This window comes from Leptinotarsa decemlineata, unplaced genomic scaffold (assembly GCF_025532065.1).
Source record: "Leptinotarsa decemlineata unplaced genomic scaffold, Ldec_3_MD MMD2_tig00003335_RagTag_RagTag, whole genome shotgun sequence".
Lineage (NCBI taxonomy): Eukaryota > Metazoa > Arthropoda > Insecta > Coleoptera > Chrysomelidae > Leptinotarsa > Leptinotarsa decemlineata.
The window spans coordinates 1,030,387-1,054,015 of NW_027412587.1; the positions used below are offsets into that span (position 1 = coordinate 1,030,387).

Consider the following 23,629-nt stretch of genomic DNA (forward strand, 5'->3'; position numbering starts at 1 on the left):
ACTCTTAGTCTACCGTAGGCGTATGATGGGTATAGAGGATGCTGACACCAGGTATAGAGCCTACCGCGAGGTGCCCGAGATACTAACGAACTTGCTGTCGGCATGTCCAGCATATTCCGTCTAAGCCTAAAATCATCAACATAACGTGGGATTAAAAGTGTTTCATTACCACATATGGTGGAGACTGAAAAATGTTGAATTTATTGGAACTTTTCATTCCCCATTCTTAGGTCGATACAAGAAAATAAACTTTGTCTGCCATCAGATTAGAAACATTCAGAGTGGGACACCCGGTCTGGATATTTTCGAACATACACCCTCAATGCCAAAACGCAATTCTCTAAACACTCACCAATCGCTGAAATCATATGTATCCGCTCTTGAATGTGATACGTTTTCTTTTTCAGTGAATGTTTTTGAATAACGTAAAACACAGTAACTGTCGATGAGAATTCTTTCAACAAGATGAATAATAAATGTTGTTTCAAAGCTATCTTGATTCAAAGAATGCATTTAAAAGAGAACTACTATTTGAAAAAGCCAATTTCTGAAAAACTATTTAGGTTAGGTATAGAGAACCCCAAAATCGAATGAACGATTATTGAATTTTGTATTGTTCAGAACAAAAATTACAGGGTGTTCTATTTGAAATAACAAAGTTGTCTGTTTCCAAAATTATAAAAAGAGACAATGATTATTGAACATTCTATATAATATTGAGAAACGGGTTTTATCGAAATCAATAATCAAAAATATATTTCATGCTTAGTCAGAATTCGAAGGGATGATTTCTGTTCATTTCGATGTCATTTAGTTTCCAATTGTACCTAGCATTGTCATAAAAAATAAATAACTCGATAACGGTTATAGTTAGGCAGATAGTACCTCATATGAAATCATATTATTTTTTACTAAGAATGGCATGAATGAAAACACTTTCGTCTAATTTCCACCAGTTATTTTATTTTTACGACCGGTTTCGAGATTTATCCCATTATCAAGTATAAAACTAAGTAGGTTTTAGTAAAAAACTAGTTAAGTTTTATACTTGTTTTTAGTACAAAATTAGTTAGTTCCATACTTGATTTTATCGAAAGTGATCATGAATTTCCCCAAAATAAACAAGTCATCAATTACACAGATTTTTTAGAAAATGAAATATAGGGCGTTCCATTCGAAAGAACACAACTTTGATATGTCACATTTGTTGAGCCACCCTGTACACTCCAAAATGCTTTTCTTCTGCAGCCTCAATCAAAATACTTATATATGAAACTGGCAAATTCCTGAAAAACTTAATGGTTTAGTTTACAGGGGCTGTGTCGTATGGGGTGTCCCACCGTGTATTTGTCATTTTCAGCACTAGGTGAAACGAATATCGTCCGAAAAGGTGAGGAAAATGGATGAAATACCGAGATTTTCCCTTCGAACTCCGCAGACTCTATCCAGACCACTCTGTCTGGATTAGATATTTGCAGAAAGCTATCAATCTTGGATTATTGCGTCTAATTAGGGCACATTATTCTTGGACCCAAGGATCACCCACCACACAAGGTGGCAGATGGTTATGAATACCAATGCTGGTACGCCTTCCGTAGAATTGTGAGTTCAGGAGAAAGGGTCCGACCGGTACAAACTTTGGGGAGAAAATAATAACTTTGATAATCATAAAAAACATGCATGTTCATCAAGTGACTAAAAGAGGATAGCAAATAATGTGTACCAATAACACATTAAAAATAATATACAAATACGCAGTAGAACCAGATGAAATCCAAAATGGTTTTTTATCCATTAAATGATTTATTCATCATTTATGTATAGAGAAATATATCAATTGTATATAAAATTATTAGTTCAATGCCTGCCAGCTCACTAGATGAGAAATTCCCATTACTATCCACTCTGACATATTCAAATATATAATGGCATATGTGGAACGTATTCAAATTATCTGGAGAAAACATGCATCACTACTTGCCACTAATTGTAGTGGTACTAAAGACCGACCTGAAAACGGTGGGTATCCCGCAAGCAAGTTAATTAGGAAACATAAGAATAAAGAGTGTCTTCGTAGATGCTCGAAATTTCCAAAAGACTTTTCGAAGTATATTGTCACATTCCTTATAGCTCAAGATTCACTGATGGGTTAGATGAAAAAAAAACTGAACAGAATATAGACTACAAATCTGCCTGTACACTTCAAAAAGGCAAAAAAGACAAACAGAATTATGAAAAATAAGAGTACGGATGTTATGACCTACGAGGACTGCAACAAGTATGTTCATCAGACTACATAAGCTAATGAATTATATGTAAAGAGTACTGTTTTCGTAGACTGGGTAGAGTGCTAATGACGGTTCTGAACACCATTCCACCGTGACCTTGAATGATGTCACACAACCTTGCGCTATGTGAATGTCATATGGCTTTGAAAATCCTAATCGACCTTGTCTTGCAGTACTCCTTCGAGGATGACTATAGAATGAAAAGATATCTGCTTCATTGAAACGTACCACAAATCTTTTGGATATTAACTAACGTATGGAAATAGCAAATTGTGATATTGAAATTTTTTTTTCTATAGATTATTCAATTTGTAAGCAAAATTTGTGAACACAACAACTGAACTAACTGGGGTCTTCAGTGGTTTATATTCGCAACAACGTTTCAGAGGAAACTTCTCAGTAAGCAAAAAACAGTAGAAAACATTGACTCCTCCACAAAAATCTTCAAAAATATGATATACTTTAAAATTCGAACGATATCCAAAATTGAAAAACTGAAAAATTCCATTACCCATGAAAGTAGATGAAAAGTCCTTTCAATCTTCAAATGAGTTTGAAAAATCTTACAGATGATTTATTTCTATATCAAGTTGAGTGAACAAATTCTATTACATACCGGTCAAATCTATTTCTCAAGATTATTCACCGTCGTTCTTATTAATAAATTCAACTCAATATTTCAAGCGGGTAGCACCTTCAGGAGTATATATGAGTACACTTCGACGATGCTAAATTGATTATCAAAACGTGCTTTCTCTGGTGAGAGGAAAGTGTTTTCAATTTTCAGTAATACACAGAATTTCTCGTACTCTTCAAGATGCCAACTACTTGAAATTTGAAAGACCAGTGCTACCTCCGGCTTCCATTTTGCAACACGATTATGTTTCATAAGAAGTACATTCCATAGGAAACTGAAACTAATACTGAATATTTCTTTTTCAGGGGATCAGTGGATCATTTAAACTCCTACCTCAATCTACCGGTCGTACAGCGAACGTGCCGATAACATTGGACTTACTATCCTGCAGTCTTGACGAAAACTGCCAAAAAGAAACGAAAATGTGCGAAAGTCACTCTAGCGTTGACGAACTGATAAGTTTGGAGGACTTGGAGAGTGATTTGAGGAAATCGACTTGCAGGACAGCTTTGAATGAGCAACAGAAGTACGCAGACGAAAATTTGTTTTTGAGGTGAGTCTATTTTGCATAAATTTTGAATGTTGATCTTTCGAGCAGTCATTAATAGGTCATAAATATTTTCAGTTACTACCTGTCCAAATGAAACACTAATATTTACTCATGAACTGTATGTAACTTCTCGCTGATGACTTCGATTTCATACCGACCCCCAAAACAGGCAAAACTCATTGGGATATTGTCATAGTCAAAATTCAGAATTCTCACACTGCTTGCTTGCTTCCGTAATGAAACGACTTTCTGTTTCCATATTTAGTTGTACCTTAGTTATGAGTACATCAATCTATGGAAAGCAAAATGGTTACCATACTTTGCCACACCAATAAAAGTCTAGTCGGGAAAATGGTCACCATTGAATTGAGTGACCGACGGAAAAAACCCACTATCCAGATTGGCGCTAGATAGAGAAAATATGCTCAATTGTGCAGCTTTCAGCTAGGACAATAAGAGCGATGGCAATGTTAATGCCCAGATTGTCAGAGGGTATCAGAAGAATTGGATCCAAGTACAATATTAGATTTTTAGAGTTCACCATGAACAAAACATCAAGAAAAGTAAACGGCCAGACATAGAAGGTGATTCTGGATGCTTTGTGAATGATTTGGTGATATTAAAAAATGTTCTAATCGGCGAGCATGAGAAGAACACAGCAAAAAACACTAAAAATCGAGAGTACCGGATCACGGCTAGATCCGAGATCCTTCAAGGGAAGAACACTGATTCGTATGGAGTTCTAAAGGAGCCACACACATGTGGTTCACACATGTGAACCTTCAGTCATAAAGAAAAGCGAGCTTCAATTCACTAAGCAAAATAACCACGCAGAAATTAACCTATAAATAATATCTCAACAGTTAAATGAGTCACTTATGTCCAAAGATTATTTTAGACATTGAAAATAGATTCGAGTATTTTTTTAGTTTCGTTTTTCGTCACTTTTACGGTATTGACGATACATTAGTGTTGCCCTACACTTCGGGGGATATTGAATCCGTTGTGGGGAATGAGAAGTGCCGAAAGGGAATTTTTGTTCCACACCCTCAGGCTTATACAAGCTGATAAGTCTGATGTCCTTCTTGGCCACCAGAACAAGACAATATTTTTCGTAGAGTTTTCAGCTCCTGAAGAGACAATTGTCATCCGGAAAGAGGAGAAGATATCGAGAGTGTCTCTTCGAGCTCCTCAGACTCTATCCAGATCATGCTGTCAAGGTTTCGATTATTGGAGTCCTTGGTGGAATTATGCTCCATCGAATCTCAAGATCATGCTAAGGCAGAAATCTTAGTCGAACAAATGCTGCTTAGTCAAGCAAAAGGCTGCTCATTGCACTTGCTCAGGGCACATGATTCTCAGACCTAATGATCACTTACCCCACGACGTTTGAAATGGTCTTTAGTTGATAATGGTGGCGTGTCGTATCGGGGCTTCGAAGGATAGGTCCTGACCAGCGCAACCTTCGGTAAAAAAATTAAGGTCTTCATTATTGAATAAACAAGATTGAAGAAATATATACAAAAGTTGATAATCTAAAATATTTGAAAATGTAAGAAAAGTTTCAGTTCATTTTCTGAATAAATTCAACAACTGCACTGTTCTACTACTTGGACGGTTATCTCTGAAGAACACCAAGGTTGATGTTTTTTTTTGTTTTTCTCTGAATCTATAAAATGTTCATTTCTTGTTTTTATACCTTTATCGATTCAAATATTGTATTTCCATGAGGAGCCTGAATTCTTGCTTTTGTTTAGATACTTCTTGTGCAACTGGAATTACAAACAAAATCGGAATTTAATATGATGGTTGTCGTTGGTTCTATCAAGAAACAATAGCATCACTCTCCAGTAACTTTTGAATGACAAAAGGGAGCGTACCAAACCTCAAGTAATCAGATTAAGTAGTAAACGTGTATATAATCTCATATTTGATTGTGTTCATTTCAATATTCAATATCTGGTTTGGGACTATTTGGACTCAAGGATAATTTTGATTTCAAAACAGTAGACTTGTGTTAGCATTATCTATAAGTAACATTTGTTAAGCCTCAGAAGTAAAAGTAACATTCAACACGATACTCATTCAGTCATTACATCCAGAAAATTGACTGTCTAATGAACTATGCAGAAATTGTTTCACAACCAACCCTGCATATGAACAACAAAAACAGACATTTTACATCTGCAAATTTGAAGTTTGATAGATTTATATAAATCCACTAACTCTGTGATAGTACTTGGAAAGAAGCGTTTTAGATTTCTACGTCTGTCTCCATTTATACAATGTGGAGAACTTGCGAATGATAGAAGAAAGTAATTAATTTCAAAATAGAACATTTCTCCCAGTTTGTATCTGGATGTAAATTTAGTGCATGATGTACTCATTTTCATGGAGAGTTTTTTTTGAAATTATTTGCTTTCCACTTTCCTTCGAAAGTTCTCACTTTTTTGTATGAAGATGAAAAAGTAAAAAGTCAAATTTTCTCTTTGCCAAAAACTGATATGTCCTATAAATATACCCCTTACAATCTGTGATGGCATTTTCAATTCACAAGCCATCCGAAACAATAATATTCATTTTCAGAACAAAACATTATTTCCATATATTTAGTTTTTTACAAATGGCTTTGAAACTATGCTGAGTTTTGAAGTAGAGAAACACTAAATTCACACTTGAAACAGCACTCTTCAATTAAATAGCAGTCCTATAAAATTTGTTTCCATACCTCTTTTGCTTAGATCACAATATAATCTTTGAAGATCTGCTGTGGCTACTTGCTTTATCAAGATTGAAAGTATCCAATTTGATGGTTTCAAAATAAACTATGACAATGAAGTAACTTTTTCTGTTTCCAGGTACTTGGAGTTAGATCCTACAGAAGGCCCTGATGCATCTTCCGCGGCAACACAGAGAAAAGCCACCGGCAACAGAAATGGAAGAACGCCATTTACTTGTACGAAGAGACTCACGAGGCCGCCAAAATCGGGGTTTGGGTTTTCAGTGGTTTGGACACATCCGCCCAGGATAGAACGAGTGGAGAAAGGCCTACCTGCGGATAAAGCGGGCATCCTTCCAGGAGATTATATCATTTTCGTGGATAAGCATAATGTAGTTATGATGCCAGAAATTGATATTCTGAATTTAATCAGGTGAGTTATCGAACGTACTGGGTACAAATGTGTTATCTAGAACAATATGTTTTTCATTGAACAAAATTGTTCATTCAGATCGTTTATGAAACAGTAAAAAAGTTGGAATGTCGAGCACATGTATTTTCCATGTTTATACTCTTGTTTCAATTCAATTTGTTTGGCCCATAGCCTTTCCAAAGATTATTCACGATCATTCAAAATTACCAAATTACCGTCGAATATGAAATATATCCCCCCCTTTCAAATCTTCTCACTATCCGGACATCAATCTATGGAAAAAATGGTTGCATCAACCTGGTAAGCCTTGGAATAACCTTTTAGAAGTGATTGTTTCATTTGTTTCTGTGAGTTCGAAAATCTACTCACGATAAAGAATAATCTGAACTTTATTTTTTGGCTGCTTTTTTGATGCAATCTACTATATTATTAACCACTTCTCGTTTCATAAATTCAGTCCACCAATTTTATCGAAATGGTAATTGTTTCTAACTACTTCATTTTGCCCCCTAGGTAACTTTTTCAATTTAAATTGTATTTTTTATGGAAGTTTTTCGAATTCAAAAAATTAAATACTGAAAATATATCATTTTTCTAACTCTTACAATGAGCTTAGCTCAATGAAATACGCTTGAGACGTGTTGTTTGTTTCTTTTAAGTAAAGTCACATGGAGGTTTTGAGAAACGAATGGGTGTAACTCTGATATGCAAAAATTCTGATCTTTGATTTTCTCTCAGTGGATCAGTTTTTCACTTCATAAGTTTCAATAGCAACAACTGTCTTTTCTCCAAAAACTTCTGTATTTATCCAAATTGGAGAAACTTTTTCAAATCTCACCTTTCATTTCATTATTCAACAGTTCAAGTAGAATAGGTCTAACACCTCCACTATAATACTTTCCAACACGGTACACGTTTGTTATTTGTATAGGTATCCTCAATCAAATAAGGTTTATACACGTATTTCCATTGTCCTTTTATCACAAATCATGGATTGAAACATTGATCTCATGTTATATCTCAATTCTGATCACTCTATCTCAAAGTTGGGAGTTATCTTTTCAGTTCCATAATAGAAACTTTCAATCGGTCGATCCTAATTCCATGATCTCTTTTCGTACTTAGAAATATTGTTTTGATTTCATCATTCTGTCGTTTTATTTCATCATTCTCTGAACTGACTCTCCTGATATGTACGAATTCATTTGTGTAGTTTATTTTTTTTCGCTGTTTCGCTTCGAAGAAAAAACGTAATTAAGGAATTCACTTGGACTCTCCGAAATAAGTTTTATATAACTCTTTTTATTTATCTTACTTGTCTCCTTTCCTACACATCTGAAGTTCTTTAACATCATCACGAATTACTTCACCACACATTTCAGAAAAGATTTCACAGATGTACTAGAGTCTGTTACTACATATTTCTAATGTTTTTCTGGAGTATGACAGTGATACACTGGTTTATCATGTTATGATAATGATATTACTACATAATGATACATATAACCTGTTTTTTTTTTCAGATCATACGGAAGTCAATTAACACTAGAAATATTCAGACGCAACACATCGAGAAATGGTTCCTTACCTAGCGTGAAACGACTATCAACAGCATTGGCGACATCTGGTACGTTAGGTAGTAGTTCGGCCCTTCCTGTGGCTTCCCTGACATCTTGTACCAATTTAGTGCAACGTAGGCCCTCGACAGTTTGTTCAACGAATACGACATCTGTGGATTACAACAGAAGAAAACTGTATCTGCCTCAAGTCACCTTCAGCGCAGAGGTGGGTAGTGGAGTGATAGTATGAGGTTAAATGATGAAAGAAAGGTACCAGGTTCCGGAATTTTTCATCGATTTCAAATGACTTCCTTGTACACTTCCATAATTTTCAAAAGGCTCCTAATCATCGATTTTCTGGAAACAGTATGAACAACAATTATGCTCCTGTATATATTATCTCACTACTCGTGGGTGCTATTATGTTTAAACCAAATTCATTTCTTTTGTAATTTTATCGCATCGATTACTTTTCGAAATTGTTATTTTAACTTGACATGTACATTATCAAAACTGAATTTTTATTCTTCTCGGGGTTTATTTTTCATATTGAGACTTTGTAGACAATGGTCTCTGCTTTTGTTATTACGAAAATCTCGCACTCTGTAGTTGTCGCCTAAGAATATTTTCACATCGTCTCAAAATATAGTGAAATCAACAGAGATAGGATTTTTGATGGTATGTGAAATTCATGCATTTCAAAAATATTTTGACTACAGCTTGTTTGAATGTGGTTATTATAGAATCTAGGGCTTTGACAGCTACATAATTTTTTCTAGTGACGCTGTTATAGATTATTCAATTTTTTGAAACAATGCCAGTATGTAGTGTGTATCATTCATAATGTAATGTCATTTGTATGTTTCCATTTGTTTTTAAACATTATTTTTGTTTATGTAATTTATTACCTATGTTTTTCACTTAATTGTTTTTATTTATTATGTAACTGCTAATATAATTTATTATTTTCTTTTTATTGTTGAATATGTTATTTATTTTGTGTATAAATACATGTTTTAAAATCATTATTTTTTGTTTATTTTGAGTTTTACTATCGGACTTTAAGTGTTGATAAATCGTTAGAGACGATTCAGTTGAATGTTTCTCATTATCGAGATCAATGCATGTGCTGAGGCAACATATAATTTCTTTGTTTCGAAAAGTTACAGACCACAAGCCAATATAAAATATTCGGAGCTCAAGAAACTCATCATGGATCTTGTTTGCCTTCACTTTGAAGTGATAAAAACTATGCCTGATTGAATAACTTAGTGCCATACAAAATGATACCAAATGCCATGAAAAACACACATCCCCACGACAAAATATTTCAACTTAGGGGTTTTGTTCTGTATGCCTCAATGAATATATTCGAAGAAAAAAATCCCCACTCACGTATGATGTGAAGGAATTATGGATTTTTCTTTGCGGTCATTGAGTAAAGTCATTGCTGGCCACGAAATGGATACTCATTTTGGGAGCCGCTGATAATGGGGTCTCGCGCGACGCTTCGACAAATCCATGGCTAGAACTCGTGGCTGCTTTCACACTGATCCAAAAATTATCTTGTCACCTCTAAGAAAAATGATTTTCTTCTATATGGCGTTCATATAGTTCACCTACTATGCTTTTATACAGTGTGTCTCAGAATTGATGTTTCAAGAGATGTGATGTACTGAAAATTCTGTAATTTGAGATTCTCGAGCTAAGTTCTCCAGATGATGTGATGTTGCCGGTTTTTGCGGGTTTTCCTGCAGCTGAAAAAGCAAATGTGCCACTGGAATCAATCAAGTCACCCAGGAGCGCCAATTATTTTTTGTCGTTGTTTCATAATTTGTATTAGTTTTTTTTATATATTAACAAGTTCTACTTGATGAGAAATGAATTTAATGAAATTTTCTGATATTGAAAAACAAGTTGGCCATTTTGTTCACAGATAATGTACCCGTTTTGTTAATGATGTCATAATGTTACTGAAATACGTTATTCAGGATGATAAATTATGGTTCTATATAAAATTTCAAGTAAATCCAACTATTTTTGAATAAAGAAAATAAATTGTATTTACTCACAAACAAAATTTATCTACGTACAATATATTTATTCAGAATATCTTTCGGCGTTTTCTGCAATAAATTCACACGCATATACAATTTATTATGTTCAACCTTAACTTCAACTTTAGATCTCAACGTATCATGAATAAAAAAAGTAAAGACAATTGAAACGTTCCATGTTTTTCACCACTTCTATTTGTTACTAACGTTACTGCAGTTTCGTCCTATAAGGACATTCTCAAACTTATATTTTTAATGTATAAGTTTGAGAATGTCTTTATAGGACGAAACTGCAGTAACGTTAGTTACAAACGAAAGTACTTATGATGCACTGTTTGGAACCTTTGGTGTAGTAATGAATATTACTGCAGTTTTTTCCCGACACCAAATCGTTATTTTTAACACCTCGACACGTGTTTCGATCACCAAGTGATCATCTTCAAAGAGGAAGATTAAAACTAGAAACTAATGCGAGCTAACCCTATTTATGCTATATAGGTAACCCATTCAAGTAAACTATCCAGGCGTACCAACCATACAGGTATAGCAACCTGAATTAATTTTACAATTTTGCCTTATCTATTATTTTACAATATATGTTTATATAAAACAATTTTCAGCAATATAAAAATTAATTTCACAATATTGCCTATCCAAATTCATTTTTGCAATGTGTCCTTATGTAGTAATCAGTAAACCCAACAACATTGTTTTATTTTATTTTAACAAGCTATACAGCGTGACTCACGGTCGATGGTAGGTTAGACGTTTCTGGAAAACGCAAAGTATGATTTTTCTGAAAATTTCACCTCTCACATTTCCTCACCTGTTCTATCGATCTGAAATATTTTCAGCATTGCGGCGTGGCCACTTCCATCAAAAAGTCCTAGCAACTTTACTTTTTTAAATGGAATACCTCCTATATTAATACATTTTTGGAATCGATCTGGTATTTTAATACTTCTTTGTTATAATGTCCTATACCTATCTCTATTTGTTTTCGAGATAAAAAATAAATTGTGCTAAATATAGTCCAAAACATAGCCTTAATTGAAATTAAGTATATCAGTACTTTCAATTCATGAAAATTGTTTTTTTGATGATAGTTTGGACACACTCGAAATATTCAAATAACACCAAGAAATCGACTCCATATCACACAGGGCGTGCTAAAATTACTATTATTTCCATTGTGCATAAAAATAGTAAAAAGTTCATTTTTTCAAAAAAAAAACCCTGTATATTACTCGGTAAATTGAAAGATGGTGAAAAATGCTTCAAGATGACATATCATGTCTCTATACCTAAATCGTCAAGTTTTCTCAGTAAAATCGCTTCTTCTAGAAACATTATTTTTTTTTTAATTTGGATTTAGGTAGCAGTGGAATTATCAAGCTTATAGCAGTTCGGTTATTTTTATAAGTAATTTACAAAGAGTTATTGACGGTGTTTCGAATCATCTTCCTAAATGAATGCAAATATCGATTATTCTTATGAAATTATTTATTATACACATGAACAAACTGATCAAATCATTGTCAGAACGTGTATAAAATTCAACCAAATGTATCTTGAATTAAAACCAATGAACGAGAGGAAGTGTGTAAGGTTACAAAATGATTTCCTTAACCATGGCTCAAAATTTCCAGGGAACAACTGTACCAAAAATCAGTCATTTCTAGGTAGAAAGTAAGATTTTGTGGGCTGAAACATGTGAAAGTACAGACAATAACAGAATAGGATGATTCAAAATAACAAAATTGTAAACAAAATATCACATTTTCACAATAAATGCTGAAAATGTTGTCCATTACATTCCAAACTCTTTAAAATATTTTTTTGTACGCGACTTGTGGTTGCTTTTTCAATTTCCTGGGGATCCAGATCTTCAATACTCCGCACTATTCGCCGTCGCAATTCTTCTTAGGTTGGCACTGGTGTACTGTATACCCTTTCTTTTAAAACACCCCATAAAAAAGTCAAGTGGCGTGAGATCGGGTGATCTCGGTGGCCAATACCACGGCCCTAAACTCCTAAACCAACGATCGTCGAAGAGTTCGTCAAGTTTTCTGGAAACATCCTGGGTGGAATGAGCTGGCGCTCCGTCCAGTTGAAACCACGAATTCCTATATTCCTCTAAAGGCAAATTTTCAAGAAAATCGGTTACAGTCGTCCATAATATTTGGGGATATATCTCTGCATTCAGTGTGTCTTCATAAATAAAAAAGCTAATTTTATTGTTCTTCAGAATACAGAAAACATTAAGGTCAAATTTTTGTTGAAAACCCATTTCTTTTGTAACATGAGGATTATGATCAGCCCAAAAATGTTTATTCCTTCTATTGAAAATACCATCCCTCGTGAATTTTGACTCGTCGCTTCAAATTATTTTTGACAAAAATTCCCAATCTTCCTGTGTGTGAATCAAAAGGGATTTACAAAAATGCATTCTAAGTTCGAAGTCTTCTGCTTTTAGAGCTTGAAATTTGGTAAATTTATACGGATGCATTTCGTGATTTTTCAAAATTCGTTGTACTGAAGCATGTAATACACCTAAATCTTTTTCTGCACTGCGAATAGAAGCTTCTGGATATGCATAAAAATATGCCAAAACGTTGAAAGTATTGTCCTCATTTGAAGTAACAGGTTTTGGTAATGTTGAAGGCGCTTTTAACATGGAGCCATAGTTGGGGAAATTATTTTGTAATCTTACAAACTTCCTCTCGTTCATTGGTGTTAATTCAGGATACATTTGGTTGAATTTTCTACAAGTTCTGGCAATGGTTTGATCACACTGTCCGTGTATAATAAATAATTTCATAAGAACTTAGTTTGAATAATTAATATTTGCATTCATTTTTTGCGATTTTTTGAAACACCGTCAATAACCATTTATCAATTACTTATAAAAGTCACCAAACTGTCATAAGCTTGATATTTCCACAACTACCAAGGAATCAAATTCTTTAAAAATTATTTTTTGTACAACTTTTGTTGAAAATCTATTTGATAGAAACACTTCAATCAGAACACCTACCAAAAAATCATTTAGAAAAGTTCACACATGCAGTTCGTGCTATTGGTAATATTAAATCCCTGTGAAGTTACTGACGATGACGAAGTAGTATTCAGTCCAACTGTAGAAAGTCCTTCATGACTAACCAATAATCCTCCTTAAAATAACGTGAGTTGGCGTATGTAGTTGTAACATATGCCTTGTAATCCAAAGATCGTGTGTTCAAATCCCATGGACCCTATAATTTTTTATTATCAGCAGTAACGTTATACAATAAAAATTGTATGATGGTGAAAAATGCTTGAAGCATTTTTCACCATCTTTCAATTTATCGAGTAATATACAGGGGGTTTCAATTGAAAAAATGAACTTTCGACTACTTTTATGCATAATGGAAATAATAGTAATTTTAGCACGCCCTGTGAGATATGGAGTCGATTTCTTGGTGTTATTTTAATATTTAGAGTTTGTCCAAACTATCATCAAAATATCAACTTTTCATGAATTGAGAGTACTGATGTAGGTACTTAATTTCAATTAAGTCTATGTTTTGGACCATATTTAGCACAATTTATTTTTCATCTCGAAAAAAGATAGAGATAGGTATAGGACATTATTAACAAAAAAGTATTAAAATAGTAGAGCAATTCCAAAAATGTATTAATTTACGGGGTGTTCCATAAAAAAAATATAATTGCTAGGACTTTTTGATAGAAGTGGCAACGCCGCAATGCTGAAAATATTCTAGATCGATAGAACAGGTAATGAAATGTGAGAGGTGAAAATTACAGAAAAATCATGCTTTGCGTTTTTCAGAAACGTCTAACCTATTATCGACCGACCTTGAGTCACGCTGTATAATAGTATATAGTAGTAGATGACATAATAAGGAAGAAGAAGTTTATGTTCAGAATGAACGAAATCTCGACTTTCAGAAGGGACAAAAACCAAGATAAATACATCTCAGTTCCATACCACCAATATACGAGTAACTTTGGAGAGATTTTCAAGGAACTAGGTATGAAGGTGATTTTTAAAACACTTCAGAGCCTTTTGGGAAGTCCAAAAGACAAAGTCGAGAATTCGGAAAAGTCTGGAATTTACGAAATTGAATGTGAGGACTGCGATGCAAAATATTATGGACAGACAGAAAGATCTATTGAAGTAAGATATAAGTAACACATAGCACACTTCAAATATGGAAGACCTGAAAAATCAGCAGTCGCCCATCATATTTTGCAACAAAACCATTCCATAGACTTCAGTTCATTAAGATTAGTTAGACAAGTTAACAACAACAGGCAACTAGATGCCTATGAGAGTGTACAAATAAGTAAACACAATAATATTATGAATAACGATGACGGACCTATACCATATAGCATACTATATAGCTTGTTAAAATAAAATAATGTTGTTGGGTTTACTGATTACTACATAAGGACACATTGCAAAAATAAATTTGGATGGGCAATATTGTGAAATTAATTTTTATATAGCTGAAAATTGTTTTATATAAACATATATTGTGAAATAATAGATAAGGCTAAATTGTAAAATTAATTTAGGTTGGTGTACCTGTATGGTTGGTACGTCTGGATGGTTTACCTATATGGGTTACCTATATAGCATAAATAGGGTTAGCTCGCATTAGTTTCTAGTTTTAATCTTCCTCTTTGAAGATGATCACTTGGTGATCGAAACACGTGTCGAGGTGTTAAAAATAACGATTTGGTGTTGGGAAAAAACTCCAGTAATATTAATTACTACACCAAAGGTTCCAAACAGTGCATCATAAGTACTTTCGTTTGTAACTAACGTTACTGCAGTTTCGTCCTATAAGGACATTCTCAAACTTATACATTAAAATATTTTTACCACAAAAGTGATAAAAATATAAAAATAATGTCCTTATAGGACGAAACTGCAGTAACGTTAGTTAAAAATAAAAGTGGTAAAAAACACAGAAAGTTTCAATTCTCTTTTCTTCATTATGATTTCCTACCACGTAGTAACGGCTACATCCATCAATTCAATAAAAAGGGTATTTACCTGTTTCAACCGTCAACGCCGACTTATTTCTCAAACATTTCTTCTTCAAATAAAATTCAAAAATTTTTAGTACCTATATCACACTTCTTGTGAATCAATGCAGGAGCATTGCACAATATCATTTATACTACACCTGTTTGGTGCGAGAAATACCAATTGCAAATATTCTGCCCTACACTCATTTGGTACAATGAAACTGAAAAATATACAGTATCTTCCCGACGCACTTTTCATGAATCTAGTTGGCTTCATCAGAAGATGAACTATACTGAATCCTCATTCTGACTTCAACTTTTCATACTGAACACTGTTCGCAGTTTTCGTAGCATAGCATCCAAAAATCATAACGATTTATTCGATTTTGAGCAATATTCACTAATTATACGGGCGTTCTTCGAAGTATGTCTAAGACGGTTCTAGACTCTGAAAGCAGATATTGATAGCTTTTTATTCATTCCAACCAACATACAATATAAGTATAAAGCAGAGGATCTCATTTTATCACGAGTATTTTTATTCAATAATCAAAATATTGAAAACAGTTAATTATTCATTAGCTGATACAGTAATTTCTTGGAATCGAGTCTACTATACCAACAGTTTGTGCCCTAAGAGATAAAAAAAATAAGGTAAATTTTCAGTTTTCTCAAAAAATATATATTCATTCATCAATTCCTTACCTTCAAAGTAGTCCTCCTCAGCGTTTTTTCCAATCCTCAAAGCACTTTATGGCATGTCCTAGAGCTCTCTCAGCGATTCGATGCATTATCGGGATGCAAAAGCCATTGCCATTAATTGTTTTTACATAATACCGAACGTTTTCTTCATATTGCTTCTCGTAAACAGAGCATAATACTCCTTATTGACCGTACGATCATGTGACAAGATCTCGTGGTGCACTACGCCATGGTAATCGAAGAAAACAGTGAGCAAAACATTGATATTTGATCGAACTTAGTGGGTCTTCTTTGTCTTGGCTCTTCTGGGCTCTTTCATTGGGATGATTAAACTTCGATTTCGATGTCATAACCATATATCCATGAACCATATACCCATGATTCTTTCGAGCAAACCTGAATTGCCGTTGATTCAACAATTCCTGGACGATGCTCATGCGACAGTTTTTTGGTTAAATTTCAGCAACTTTTGGAACGAACTTTGCTGCCTCACACTTCATGCCCAAAATTGCATAGCATGAGCCAACCGATATGCCGACATTCCCAGCAACTTTGAAAGTGATTATTCGATTCTCCATAACATTTTTTCTCACTTTTTTTTCCCTCAATATTTTCATCGGTTGTTGATGCGCTTGGGCGTTCATGGCGAGCGTCGTCATTTACATCTTCTTGACCTTCTATGAAAAGCTTGTACCACTTATAAACATTTTTCTGACTCAGAGTGAATCCACCGTATGCCACTGTCAACATTTCAAGTGTTTTTGAACATTTAATGCCATTTTTTACATAAAATATTTGGTGTACAGGACGAGTATACTTACATAAAAATTTCAAAATTTGGACATTCACCCACATTTTTTCAAACAGTTCATGTAAAATAAAAAGTGGAAGATATTAAAAATAAAAATATAGGTTTTGAAGGCTATTACTTCAGCACAGTGTGTAAATAAAATTAAAAATTGGCAATGAAATCGAAACAAGTAGTAAAAATTAGAGAAATTCCCCATAACTGTTTGTTTTACTAATTAGCATTACCATAATTCCTTCTTAGAACCAATTGATACTTTTATATATTATTGTATTATTAATACTTTTTTTGAATTATTCATATAATTAGCAAAAAATACGGGTAAACCTGTCACACTGAGTGCGTAAGTTACGAAACATATTGAGATCAATGCGACACAACTCTTATAACTTTAATGAAACCTTTTCTTCTTGAGTTCAGGACTGAACCAAACAGGAAAAGAGCTTCTTCGAAAGCGTTTATGAGAGCTTTTGTTGAATCTAACAACCGTTTTGTAGAACGATGTCGGATTATCGAATTTGGTGGATTATAGAGTACTGCCTATGACCCTCTATAGTCTAGAGTACTTTGTAATGCGACACGTCGAGCACAATGTGGCACATACAATTACACAACGTAGTATGTATAATCAACAGTGATAGGCGTGTCGAAATACAGGAGGCGCTAGATTAGACTGTACAAAAACATTGAAACAAAAAAATGTATTAAAACATAACAAATGTTACCACACACTTCATGCCCAAAATTACATGGCATGAGCCAACCGATATACCAACATACTCAGCAACTTCTCTAATAGTGATTCTACGATTCATCATAACAATTTTCTTCAATTTCTCAACATTTTCATCGATTGTTGATGTGCTGGGGTGTCCAGTGCGAGCGTCGTCATTCACATCTCGACATTCTGTGAAAAGCTAGTACCACTCGTAAAAAGTGTTTCGATTCAGAGTACAATCACTGTATGCCACTGTTTTTGAGCACTCCATTTCATGTTTTACACAAAATTAGATACAAATTCAATGATCCTTTTTTTCGATAGCAGAAAATCGCTGAATACGCAAAACACTTCTATCTTTTATGCCTATCACTAACAAACTGAACATGCTAAACAGCTGAAACTGTGAACATATATTCTGGACAAGTGTTTCAACATAAAAAAGAAATAAAAATCATTAATCGAATGTACGTAGCCCTCAAAATTTGAACATTCCCCTTTTTTTACCAGACCTCGTATATTGGCAGAAACTGATGAGGGCAAATTTAAAGTTGTATAAAAAAACAATTATGTTGGAGGTCACTTTCTTCCACACTGAGGAAAGTTTTCAAAAGAAAATAAATACTCATTATTTCACTAAAAAGTTTCATGGGACACTTCTGTTTCCCAATACTCACGAATAGAGTATCATTGTCCCAAGCACCTTTCTTCTATCTCTGTTCAACCAAGTTTTTCGTCACTGCTGAATCAATGAGATTGTAGGATGTGTAGGGCATCATTCACGAAAAAAATTCGTAATAAAAAAATTAAGTGATCACTATGAAAAAGTATGCGAATAATGATCATCAATTATTTATTGGTACATTTAAGGAATATTCATTATACTATTTGTAAATAACTTACATCATATCACGGAGAATTGAGAATAATATGTAAATAATTATATTTTCACAATCTATTCTTGTAAAATAATACAATTCCACTAAAATTTCATTGTTCTGTTATTCATCATGTCTCTCAGTCAAAAAATCAAAACTCTGCTCTACTTTGCAAAGCTTTGAAGACTCAAACAAAATGAGGGTACCATTAAAAAAACCTATGTTTGGAGTAGTTTCTTAAAAACTACAATTGTTACAACAAGTTCAAAGGTCATCTCAGAAGGGAATTTTGATGTCTTTCAATACCACCTTCAGCTTCACAAATAACGGGACTATCGCTTGTTAAATGGATTCTGGGACACCCTATATGGTGTGAACGTTTTTGGTAGTTGAAGTGATTCATTAAAATTGTGTATTCATTTCGAATCCATAATAATCTTCTTCAAAGGACTAATACTTAACTAATCAAGTTAGTTAAGTATTATAATAGAGTCATTCAAAGATTCCATTTCAAAACTCATCCAGTTACGGAAAGGAAATGAAAACAATTTCTTTCGAATTTTTTTTTGCTGAAGCATTTTATATACTCCTATAACATGGTGATCACATGTTTCATCGAATATTTGTTTGTTGAATTTTTAGGTCATGATCCGTTGAAGCAAAATTTTGTTGTGTATGGGTCAGCAATCATTGTTCGAATAAAAATATTGTATCTATTGAAATGCTGACATTATTCAGAAAAATGCGTTTCTATCCGTTCCATTAATACCACCTGTACCATAGATATTGTGGCTAAAATATGACACAAAATATGATTTTTTTGCAGAAGAACTTTATATCTATACAGGGTGTTCCTTAAACACATGCTTAGTTTGGTTTCAGTCGATGCACGATACCGCATCAGATTTTTAAGGAATTTATCCTTAAGTAAAGCGATTTTTAATTTTTTGAGCGAAAACCATGCGTTGGACAAAGAAAACCCAGTAAATCAAATATGCTCAAAAATGTATGGAGATTCCAAAAATAATTTTTAATTTAAGATAAAGCAGAGGCGTAGTATTTTTTTCGCCAAAAATATACATTTCAAAACTCGTACGTACGCCACTGGCAGAGACAATTAAGAAAATTGTACATCAAAAAATGCGCCTTAAGGCATGGAACATATTTACCAAATATGCCAAAGATGTCTACAAAATTATCTCAGTTATTATTAAAAAACTGATTATTTTTGAAAACTTTGCCACCCTGTATCTCAAAAGTTAAGGCGTTTCGGACATACATCCATAGGAAGTTTTTTTCTTAAAATGGGTCTAAGAAATACCTCCTTAAATATTAGCATGTGTTTAAGGAACACCCTGTATAATCAAACCTCTATGTGTTTATTTTTAAATATCGACTATATCATAATTGAATGCTTTTCCTTTTTCCAGAAGCCGTCTAAGAATCCTGAAGAAAACCGTAATAGAACTATGTATCAGTTGATAAACAAAGAACAGCAGTATGCCACGGGCCTTCAATTTGCAGTATCTAGGTTTGTGTCGGCTTTGGCTGAAAGAAAGGATCTCATTACCCCAGCGGAACATCGAATATTATTCCAGAACTGTGAAGAGGTAACATTTATGCTAACGATTATTGTACAGTAAACTTTTTAAGTAACTAAAGTTTTAATGAATTGGTTAAGGCAGTGAATGTTTGAATGTTTATGAATAGGGTTTTTTATCACAGTAATCAAATGTTCAAGTCGATGAAAACTTTTTTGAGATTGTTTAGAAAGAGAATGGAAGAAACTCAAACCTGGATTTCATGGTATAAATTTGTTTGCTAGTAATCGACGCCACCACATTTTCAATTCACATTAATATCTTTTGAGTAACCGACAAACTTCAGTTTACAGAAACATCTCACACACTCATGGATCTAGTCAAAATCACCAACTATTGTAGTTCCATTACTTTCATCGCCATTTAATGTCACCAATCTTCACCATATCTGTTCAGATTGAAACATGCCAGGAAACTGGGAAGTTATCATGCCCCAGAATCAGTCGAATCACCTGTAACCTGTGATCCATCATTTTACACCCGCCTTTCAGTATAATGTATGAAACAGTCGTCCATTTGTACCTGTTTCCAATTCTCTCTACTATTAATTCCGTATTCTCCCCTTTGTTCTCTTCACTCTTTCTCTTCAATGCATCTTCCGCTAAACCGGTAAAGCGGAAAGAAAGAAGAGGGGATAGGTGAAAGCGTTCGAATGAGTTACAAATATTCATCTCTCAGAGGAATAGCCCAGTCATCATCCGAAGACGATTGTGGATACTAAAAATCGATACGTTGTGAAGTAGTTTGGATTAGAACCTTCTTTAATTTAATTTCATTTTTAATTGTTCCATTTTTTATTTTTTGCTAAATTTTATTTTATTTCAATTCCATTTCACATTTTTATCGCTCAATATAATTATAGCTAATCATTTTAATTTTATTTGTTCTTTCAGAGATTTCCAATCACATTAGAATCATATTAGACAATGAAAATCCGAACTGACAAAATTCCTCTTGCCACCTCTTCCTTGCTAACTCCCAACGGTATGAACACAAACTTTCATTACCCGTTTCTCTTTCTCGAACGATATTCCAGGACAGTACCTTGGAAACAACTCTTTCATTCTAGCTTTGATTTTTCACTTCTGACATGCGCATTCCAGTGAGTAAACATTGCAAGGAAAAGATGCAGTCTTATATCGAGTGGAAATAGACTCTTTACCATATTTTGCTTCGTGTTCACCTTATTATCACTCTCTCTACTCCACAAGCATTCTTATATGTTTCATTCACTTATTTCGGTTCATCACCGATGGGTGATGCACACCCATATTTTTTTCGCTACCTTGTGGTTTTGCACGAGAAGCATCTCCAAGTCGACCACAACTCCGATATACTTAACATTCATTCTGATTTTATCTCCCTTTTATCACCAACTCTTCTTCTTCTCTCCTTGCTGTTGTGCAGAAATATTCTGTTTTCATAATATTATACTTATGTCGCATTTGCTCTTTCCGTCTCTCACATTCTATCAATATACTCGTATTTCCTACCTCCTTTCAATATTTTCAACTGTGGCTTCTTCGACGATGGTTAGTGCTCCGTAAAACTTTTTAACTTCATTTTCATGGTTCTCTCAAACTAGTCTCCCGCCACTATCAACCAATATGTCGGCCCCAGAGAGGAGCCTTGTGAGCAACCTCGGTTCACCGTTTCAGTGACTGTCCCACTGATCATCTCTCTTATTGTATTAAAACCCAGTTGGCTCCAGCCTCTTGCTGGAGCACAATAGATTTCCAGCCTTCGCCGAAGCACCAAGTCCAGCTCAGCGAGACTCTCTCACAGCATTTAGCGTTAAGTTCGATCCTAGTTGGATAAATTCGAATCATGTTGAATGCAGTCATGAATAAATGGGCGCAGTATATTGAAATTGGTAATTTACCGATTGCCTCTACTCAACGATTTCTTTCTTTCTACTCAGGAAAATTAAACAAATTGAGAATTCGAAGGGAAAAGGAAAACAGTGACATGAGAACGGTACTTCAGAGTTTGTTATTATTGCTGTTTGGTGAAGAAAAAAATATTTAACTCCCTTAGGGTAGCATAAAACTTAAGTTGTGTATTTATTCATTGATACACCAGCGTAAATATCCAAATCTTAATGAACAAAATGAAAGAATACATTATAGTGGTATTGCCGTCAGTACAGCAATAATAATGCAGAGTAATCTTCAATTTTTCAGATTCTCAGAATCACCGAAGACATCTTGGATCACCTTAATCAAGAAGACGGGGAGCCTCAATTACATCTCCTCATCAAAATTTATCACATGAAAGTGCACGAAATAACTACAGCGTATAAACGCTACTGCTCAGGAATTAAAAAAGCTGACTGTGTATTAGCAAACAAGACTAAAAATTCAAATTCAGACTTCTGCCGGTTCCTTCAAGTACCTCAGATTCCGAGAAGGAGGCCGGATATCACTACGTTTATTCACAAGCCTTTAGAACATTATAGAGACATTTTAAGGCTACTGACAACGATACAAGGTAGCACAAAACCAAATCATGATGACTTTCCTGTGATAAACCAAATTGTACATGACTTACAGGTAAGAAGGATTTCAGATGAAATCTAGTGAAAAATATACCTTGGAATTTAATTGAAATCGAAATAATATATGGTTGAATTGCGTGAATACGGATATGTACAATATTTCATAGGAAAATTGTGGAAGGTCGAAAAAAAACTGTTTTTTTTTTCAAAAAATCACTTTTGTTCAAAATTTCATTGAAATAGCAACTTTGAAACAATAGAAATCGACAAACTAAAATTCATTCTGATAGTAACTTAAAAAATTAAGAACTTCATTGGATCGTATTTGATTCTATACTGAGATGCCTTCAATTCGTAAGTCGATCCATACTATACCTGGAGAAAGATGGTGAAGTGGAAGTAATATTTTTTGAGTGAAACTTTGTGGGGAAATTACTTAATTTCCAAAAGATAGCTTCTAGTCATCGTGCACTGGCTTATTGGGACATTGTTTCACTCTGAAATTGATCAATGATTTTCAGTAGATCGTAGCCTTCACGAAGCCGGGAATCCGGTGGATCAGGTTGCAAGATCTATTTGATTATACAGTTCACATATTTTTTGAACGCTCTGAGTTTATGCGATTTGATTGATTGTCAGTGTTATGTCACTTGGAAAAGAAGTTAAGTTTTACGAAAGTCTTTGAATATAATTAGTACTTTTACTGTATCAATCACACATATTCGTCCCACATTCGACGTATTCAGTCATCGGATAGGTGAATTTAGAATATATTAATTAATTAATCGTGACAGGACTTCGACTATGGAGAAGGTGAAAAAAGTACCTACTAGATACCCAACGAAGTTTATTTGATAAAGTTTTCAACGATGTTTCCGTTTTGTTTGGCAAAAAGGAAACCGAGAAGATTAGCATACTTAGCAAGATTAATTTCCTGGAACAAAAAATCGAAATCTTGTCGGATTTACATGTAAAAGTTGTTGATTTTATATCAGACGATGAATTTGCATTGAAATTGCATTTCATAAGGTCAAATATATGACAGGAAGTCTTTCAAACCAGGATTTGCTTGCTGATTCACTTTCTCAATGTTCCAGTAGTCCAAAGAAAAGACTCCAATTGAAATTATTACCAAAAAT

The 23,629-nt window shown here is 34.0% G+C and overlaps 1 protein-coding gene across 3 annotated transcripts in view; it reads left to right on the forward strand.

The window, feature by feature from the left end:
• The window catches only part of PsGEF (Protostome-specific GEF), a 199,928-nt gene that overhangs the window by 101,146 nt on the left and 75,153 nt on the right, over window positions 1–23,629 (forward strand). For all 3 annotated transcript variants that reach the window (XM_074177906.1, XM_074177905.1, XM_074177907.1), the window contains exons 7-11: window positions 3,231–3,478; window positions 6,334–6,627; window positions 8,151–8,412; window positions 19,823–20,002; window positions 22,177–22,545. In XM_074177906.1, the coding sequence (XP_074034007.1) occupies window positions 3,231–3,478; window positions 6,334–6,627; window positions 8,151–8,412; window positions 19,823–20,002; window positions 22,177–22,545 (1,353 nt within the window). The remainder of the gene's footprint in view (window positions 1–3,230; window positions 3,479–6,333; window positions 6,628–8,150; window positions 8,413–19,822; window positions 20,003–22,176; window positions 22,546–23,629) is intronic.